This window comes from Culex quinquefasciatus, chromosome 3 (assembly GCF_015732765.1).
Source record: "Culex quinquefasciatus strain JHB chromosome 3, VPISU_Cqui_1.0_pri_paternal, whole genome shotgun sequence".
Classification (NCBI taxonomy): domain Eukaryota; kingdom Metazoa; phylum Arthropoda; class Insecta; order Diptera; family Culicidae; genus Culex; species Culex quinquefasciatus.
The window spans coordinates 141,345,050-141,353,143 of NC_051863.1; the positions used below are offsets into that span (position 1 = coordinate 141,345,050).

The 8,094-nt window shown below is 36.5% G+C and overlaps 1 protein-coding gene across 1 annotated transcript; it reads right to left on the reverse strand.

The window, feature by feature from the left end:
* Window positions 1-6,057: 6,057 nt before the first annotated feature.
* LOC6033530 (zinc finger protein 706) lies at window positions 6,058-7,303 on the reverse strand. Its single transcript, XM_001843915.2, has 3 exons — window positions 7,184-7,303; window positions 6,800-6,956; window positions 6,058-6,585 (listed from the first exon to the last, which is right to left on the reverse strand). Exons 2-3 carry the CDS (start codon window positions 6,941-6,943, stop codon window positions 6,493-6,495), a joined length of 237 nt encoding a protein of 78 aa, XP_001843967.1. The 5' UTR covers window positions 6,944-6,956; window positions 7,184-7,303; the 3' UTR covers window positions 6,058-6,492.
* Window positions 7,304-8,094: the final 791 nt, after the last annotated feature.

The following is an 8,094-nucleotide window of genomic DNA, read 5'->3' on the forward strand; positions in this document are numbered from 1 at the left end:
ATTTGCCGCGCGGGGTCTTGTAAAGACAATTGTCTTTTGTGGTGCTATATTTGCGGTGTTCCCTTTGCTCTGATCTGGACAATGCGACTGGACTGCAGTGCAATACCGATCGGCTGGGCATTATTTACATGCGAAGACACGAGGAAAGTATTTTGGGAATGAGGCGCACAGGAATATCCCAAGATCGATCACATGCTTGAAGAGCACGTGAAGCAACCGTTTTATACTCATACGGTTGCTGCTACCTCTGAACTTAAACCTAAGGCTGCCACCCTGAGAAGAACCCATGACTTTCCGCTTATGAGGCGAAACCCGTAACCATTCGGCCACAGGAGGTTGGCTCCCGAACAACCATGCCACATCTATTTGGGAATGTTTCCCAATCAAAACATTTATGAAAACATCGTTCTTTCCTCATAAAACTCTAGAAAACTTTTAAAGAACGCCGTTGATCAACGCGTTGATTATCGATAATCAACGCGTTGATCAACGCCGTTAATCGCCGTTAAACGATTAAATCAACGATGGCTGCGATTACGATTACGTTTAAATCAATGATCAACGACATCGATGACGTTGATTCATCGATTAACAGCATTGCAATTGGGTACTAAAGCCCTATGTCAATTTTTATGTACAGTGGGAAAAAAGACGATTAAAAACCATTTCTGATCACTTTTTTTTTCATTTTAATGCAAACATTTTTTTTTGGCAAGACAACATTTTTTCGATGGATCAACTATGGTCCCCTTGGAACAAGCTGTCAAGTAGGAGCTTTTCTGTCAAGAAGGACTGCGAGGTTAATTTTTCAAAATTAATTTAAAAATCCATTTTAAACTCTTTGTGGTCGTACAAAGGGTCATTGTACTCAGAAAAATAAGCTTTATCTCTGTAAACAATAATATCAGAAATCTAAGCTTCATTTTAGGGCCCAATTTACCATATTATAGACATTTTTCTTTTAGTGATTTTTTTGGTTGTAAATTTTTGCTCGAGGGCCCCTTAAATCAAATTTTCCGGTGATAATTTTATCATATTAGTATTCAACATTTTTTTTTATTTGAGTTTGAAAATTGTGGTCCCTTTAAATTTAACCAATTGGGATGCTCTACCCTGCATTTTGTTTGTTGCATTTATCGAGCCTTTTCAGATGCATTTTGAATTTTGAAATTAAATTGAATTTTGCCAAAGTTACAACATTTTTAAGATTTCCAATAATTTCAATGTTTTTTAAATGCGTTTTCTTACCTCAAACGCCAAATATATTGACAAAATTAAGTCTGCAATCCATTGAATGGAAGAGGATTTTTTTTCATAAATCTGCTCCTTTCGTTGTCTCGTCACGCCTTTGCGTGAAAACTTTGCGTGAAAACTGTCAAAAACTCAAATTTCAACCAATTCGTTCATTTCAAGGAGCAACAAATTTGTTATTCAATGTGTAGAAGAGCAAAAGTTTAAAAAAAAACCGTCCTGGCAAAACTGTAGCTATTTTTTATGTGCCTTTTAAAAGTCCAGTTCTAGAGTTTTATTTTGAATAGGTCCTATAAACATATGAAAGACAACTCTAGAGTTTTACGATGTTGTCCCGTCCACTAAATTTTCATTTCAGGGAAAGCACAGTCACATTATTATCCGCGCTGCACCAAACCGAAGTGCGCATCACTTCTGTTGCGCGAAAAAATCTGTTGCGCCGAACAAAAATGTTGTGATTTTTGGTTAGCGTGTAAATTAGCCTGTGGCGCAACAGCTTTGACAGGTTGCGCTCGTATTTTGATTTTTGTCTGCTTTTACAATACTGTTCATTATACGTTTATTGCACGCTGAAAAAAAAACTCGGATTTTTTTTGAAAAGGAGCCGAAGAATCGGTCATTTGTTGACGTGAATAACGTCCTTCTCGAAGATACTGGGGTGCCATTCCGAAAAACGTGGCCGTAAGCCCGCGAATGACATCGACATGTAAGATTTTAAACGCTTTTATATTAGGATGGCGCGAGATGATTGATTTTTCAGAACATCGATTTTTTCCCCCAAAATTTGAGAGCGATTGGTTGCTGTTCCATCAGTGCGAGCGTTTGTTTGCAAAGTGAAAAAACAGGATTGTGCAGAGTCCGATTTGCGATGCCTTTCCGTCGGGTCGCAACGGGAAATGTCGGGAATAATATATAATACCTTTCAACAAACATTATTATTTTGGGTCGCATCATCTTCTATGATGAATCCTAAGCAAACACCCTATCCTACTAACACATTTTCAGGTTTCTGGCGCTCGTGGGGTGTATGCACAGGGCAAACCAGCTGCCCTAGTAGCAACCTGCGCTAACTAACATTCCCGTCCCTTAAAATCGAGGTCTACAAACTGACATGGCGGGCGCCGTTGGTGGCCAATGACTGTTACCTATTCGCAACTGATCTAGCTTTAGCAATCATGGTGTTTTATCTTTTCAGCGCATTCATACATGCTGTTGATAAGGGAAACACCACTAGATCGTCGAAGCCTATAATCAGTAGTGCTGAAAGGATATTACGGTTCTGTTCAGCAACGGAGGGGCAACCATGGGTGATCTCTCATGCTCATGCTCAAAATTTGAGAGCGATTGGTTGCGTCCACACTTTGCGCATTGAAATTTTGTATGGGAATTAGTAGGGTAGAGTAGTCATCAATGAGACACTTTTGGTTTTCAACTTTCAACGATTTTTCTAATTTTTTCATCAGCATGTCTTAATGAGCTTTTAGTTGCATTATCTTTCTTTTAATGTGTTCTATCATTGACCAAAACATGAGATCGATCCGACATCTACAGCCAGAGTTATTCAACTGTCTCATTGTAGACGCACTTGGCAGGAACAATGAGACAGCTGGGGAACAATGAGACACTCTACGAAAATCAACATTTTTCTAGCAAAACATCATGTTTTTGTATTGTTCTATAGCAGGTGACTTGCCTTGAACATTTTAGAGCAATATGGCCAACATGAAACATTTAATAACAAAAGTTTCACTAAAAAGTATTTAAATTTTGTAAAATCCATATATTAATACCAAATAACTTTGTATTTTTGGTTAAATGAAGTTTAAACTCTATAAATATGCCAAAATCACTTTTAATTCATGTTTTCAAAGATTTCCATCGATTTTGAAAAGTTTATTGAAGAAAAATCAAAGTGTCTCATTGTTACCCATGGGCTGAAAAGAGTGGGGAACAATGAGACAGTCCTGGATTCTGGGTGTATTCTAAATTTTGGCCAAATCTAATGAAAGGACATTGTAGCCCAACTTAATCCCTATGGAACGTCGAAAGACATTTGAAGAAATATTAGTTTTGGTGTAAATGGCAGCCTACGAGCGAAAAAGTATTTTTTGTCCATAATTTACTTTTACACCCCAGAATCAAACATTTATGAATTACTTTTCAAGAGAGCGTCCATAACCAAAGCCACTTATATGGCAGACGTGTATCCAGTAGACACACCTTTCCCCCAAATATGAGCCTGATTGGTTGAAACTACGACTTGTGAGAGCCATTTTATCATTGTTCCCCGTGTCTCATTATAGACTACTCTACCCTACGGGAAAACCTTATTTTTTACATTTTGATTTTTATCATTTTTATTTTCTACTATTTTTTTTTAAACCAACTCAAAAGTGTTAACATTGAAAAAAAATCTCTAAAACTTTTCCGAAGAAATTTTTAAATGTTTCATATAACGACGAGCCAGTCTAATGGTTACTACTAAACTTGGTGACGTCATTACGTAGCAAGTCATCGACTAGACAAGACTGAATCTTACTGATTTCTCGGAAACTATTTTTCAAATCAAGCTTAATTAAAAAAAAAGTCTCATAATATCTAATTTTTGCAATTCCGTCGTGAAACTACTTACTTTTCCTGTCATTCTTGAACGATGAAATAGCCTACTTTTCTGTACCAAAAATAACAGAATCGAATAGCAACACTTTTCAAAATAAATGCTGAAAAGTTCTACTTTTCAGCACTGAAATGGGTGCTGAAAAGTTGAACTTTTCAGCACTTGTTTCGAAAAGTAACACTTTTCAACATTTTTTTGATTTAAACGATTTATTGACAAAATACATATAAATTCGATTTAAAATTTCACTCAATGGGTGTTTTTCGAAATTGCAAAAAATGTTGTATGGAACTCGTTGCAAAACTTGATTTTTTCAGCACTCGTCGTATTTATCCAACTCGGTGAACCTCGTTGGATAAATGTAAGACTCGTGCTGAAAAATTCCTCTTTTTGCAACTTGTTGCATAAACTACTATTTTGCAATTCCGTAGTTCCGTGAAACTACTTACTTTTCCTGTCATTCTTGAACGATGAAATAGCCTACTTTTCTGTACCAATAATAACAGAATCGAATAGCAATAGCACTGAAATGGGTGCTGAAAAGTTGAGCTTTTCAGCACTCGTTTCGAAAAGTAACACTTTTCAAAAAAAAATTTGATTTAAACGATTTATTGACAAAATACATGAAAATTTGACTTAAAATTTCACTCAATGAGTGTTTTTCGGAATTGCAAAAAATGTTGTATGGAACTCGTTGCAAAACTTGATTTTTTCAGCACTCTTCGTATTTATCCAACTCGGTGAACCTCGTTGGATAAATGTACGACTAGTGCTGAAAAAATCCTCTTTTTGCAACTTGTTGCATAAACTACTATTTCCTGATTTAATATTTTAGACCAAATTATAAAATTTTTGTAATATTGTTTATCTCTTGAGGTATATGCTAGGGTACTACCTTTCATACTAACATTGAGTCCAAAACCACCCTACAAACATCTATACCACTAAGGTGACGCAGGGATCCTTGCGCACTTTAGATAGATGTTTACTAACATTCCTTCCGTTCTCCAAAGGATAGCTTGGACCCGGCAAGGACCCCCTTATGCCCTGGGTAGTATTACACACTCATCAAAAGATAAAGACATGCCACACCAAACAGAGGGATAAGCGTTGTGGAGCCATCCGTGGATAGGGCGTCCTAAAATGCTTATGCTAATTATATTTTTTTTTGTAATATTGTTGTTGATAAGATCATAAGATGTTGCAATACTTTGAATATTTAAAATTGAAAACCGGACCAATAGTTTCCGAGATATGGTCAGGGGACCATCCATAAACCACGTGGACACTTTTTTGGGAATCTCGAACCCCCCCCCCCCTCGTGGACAATTTTTTGTATGGATCGTGGACAATCGCCATACCCCCCCCCCGCCTTAAAGTGTCCACGTGGTTTATGGATGGTCCCCAGTTGAATATTCTAAATAAAAAAATATAAGGAAAAGCCGATTTGCGAAATCATAGAGAACCACTTATTAGAGTATTTTTCTGGCCATTGCAAATTTTATTTAAAGTTTTTGTCTCCTCTCACTCCCCCCCCCCTTCGAAACCTCAAAAAAAAGGTTCAAAAAACATATTTAATGACCAAAATTGAAATTTGCATTTAATGAACTCGTAAAATTTGTTGTAAATTACTCATAATACATTTAATAATGCTGCTATAGATATCAAATAAAAACCTTAAATCTTTTTATAAATTTTGTATTTTGGAACCACAGATCGGTATAAATCGTAAAAATGCAAAGAAAAAAATATTTTCATAAATTCTATGTTTTTTTTTGCAATTTTAGCTACAGCCTAGTCATCAACCAGAGGCGAGGGACGAAAACTTTAAATACAATTTGTTTCAGCCTAATTGTAAGAAAATCAATCAAAGCTGCATAAGTTTTTATTTTTTCAGTCACATACGGGAAATATTCACATTTTTGTCACACTAAGCCTTTTGACTTATTCCAATCACTTTTGCAGTTTTTCCGCTATTCAAACAACATTTTCATAAACATAAACAATGGAGAGTTGCTTGCTCACTTTCATTTGAAATACTTATTACTTTGGAATAGTCAAAAACACTTCATGAAAGCTGTGATTCATAATCAAATTGCTGATAGGGCGATAACAGAAATGGAACGAGAAAAGGTATATTTCCCCTACTCAAAAGTTTAAAAAAATCTCTAAATAAAAAAGTAACGTAATAAATTTGTAACGAGACGCTTTTTATTGAACGTAACTTAACGCTGGTATTGGTGTACAGAGAAGAGTTAAAATTTTGCTATGCATTTGTCTTACCTCATTTTGATTAAGTGTCGCCATGGCTTTGGAACGGATCAAATCCATCGCTCTTTTTTTCTAATTAGTGGAGTTTGTGTTATTTCATAAATTATAACCTTTTGACCGCCAATATCTTTGTAAATCACACTGCAAAAAGTGTCGAACAATGTTTTTTTTTGTTTTCATTCTCTTGAATGTATATATTTTGTATTTCTGAATTCAGCTTCGACAAAATTAGAGTCCGAAATCCAATTTTACATGTTTTCTGCTGTTGTTGTTGTTGTTGCTAATATTTCCGGTATAAATGAATAAAGTTAAACAAAGGTTGATACGCTGGGGCCGCTGCGCAGTGGAAATTGTTACACGACCTCCTTCAGCTCGGCTGGCAGTTCCACCTTGGGATGTTTGTTCTCGAAATGCTGCTTGTACGTCTTCGGATCTGGCATCTGGGACTGTGGAGAAAGAAATAGATTTGTTTGAATAACTTTGAAACTTTATATTAATTAAAATTTAGGTCAGTTCAAAATTGATCAGCCAGCTAAGCTTGTATGGTAATATGGGGTTGCTGAAAGAACCTTACTCCAAGCGTGGCTTCAATGTCTGCGTTTCAACAACATCAAAAAGAGGTGAAAGTGTGGGAATGTGTTTTCCAGCCAACCAACCAACCTTGCACACTGAACAGGAAAATACGAGCGCCTTCTGGGCCGCCTTCATCTGGTCACTCAGGCCGTGGCCCTGCTGCTTCTTGAGCTTGGCATTTTTCTCCTGGGCCTTTTGCTGCGACTGGAGTTTCTGGTGTCCACGGGCCATTTTTCTGCGGTGGCTGCAATGCAAAAAGAAGAGAGCTATTACTCATGAGAGGGGGGGACTGAGCGTTGCTTTTGCTGCTGTTGGTGGGTGAAAAACCCCCACATGGAAAAATGTGTGTGTCACACACCACAGATGTCTCTAGAAACCTGGGGTAGGAAATGCAATTTATGCACATTTTGACCAGCTTTTCCAACAATTTAGTGATTGAACTTCGTTAATAACCTCCATCTCAACACTCACCTTGTTGTAGAGCTGGGCTAAAGTTGAACAAAGTTTAAATAATGGTTATTTCTTAAGATAATATAACGAGAGTAGTGTGCTTGTGCATGCAGATTTTCTATTTACGAATGTGGGCAAAAACTTGACGTATCAAATGTCGTGTCTGCTGGTTGGGCGCTAGACCCGTAAGATGTCGCGTCAAACACGTGCAAGCGATGGAAGAAGCAACATCGTAAAAAGAGAGAAATATTCGGTCTTTGAAATGGTCGTTTGAGCTGTTCAGTCTGTGGCAAAGTTTAGAACGAACATTTAGAAAACTTGAATGTAACGAATTGATATCAACAATGAAACGAGATATAGTGAAAAGACAAACTTATGGAAAATTGGACGAGCTATCTGGTGAAAATATTTTCGAGGCTGAAAAATCTAGTTTCGCGTATATAAATCGCAAAAAATGGCCAAGACCTCTATTTTTTTAACTTTTGTATTATTACAATCGCTGTAACTTCACAAGGATTGGACTAAGGACAAAGGTCAATATGGAGACTTTTATGTAAAATTGTCTGGAAAATCGATCCTCGCTTTTCAAAAAGCAGTTTTAGTAAATGATTTTTGTATGTTTTAGGAGATGTGCTCCATTCTAATTTTTTCTTGAGGCTTTTTGGATTATCTTAGACTATTTTCACAAAAAAATGAGCGAAAAAAGGTGCAGTGGTAATCCTACAGGCATAACCATCATGACGAAGAACTTCGGACACAAAAGTAAATGAAATTTTTAGAGTTTTTAATATTTGCGTTTCTTGGCCACAAAATCAATCACGAAATAGTTATTTCGTAAGATCTATTTATGTTTGCTTAAAGATGATCTCATGGTATTTTGGCGATTGATAACAATTAAAACTATCAAACGCTTCTTCAGCTAATCGTAATGG

Excerpts from the sequence above, each read along its gene's own strand:
- LOC6033530 (XM_001843915.2), bottom strand. The coding sequence starts at position 6,943 with ATGGCCCGTGGACACCAGAAACTCCAGTCGCAGCAAAAGGCCCAGGAG. Across the intron at positions 6,586-6,799 it reads TTTCCTGTTCAGTGTGCAAG|TCCCAGATGCCAGATCCGAA; the intron begins GTTGGTTGGTTG and ends CTTTCTCCACAG.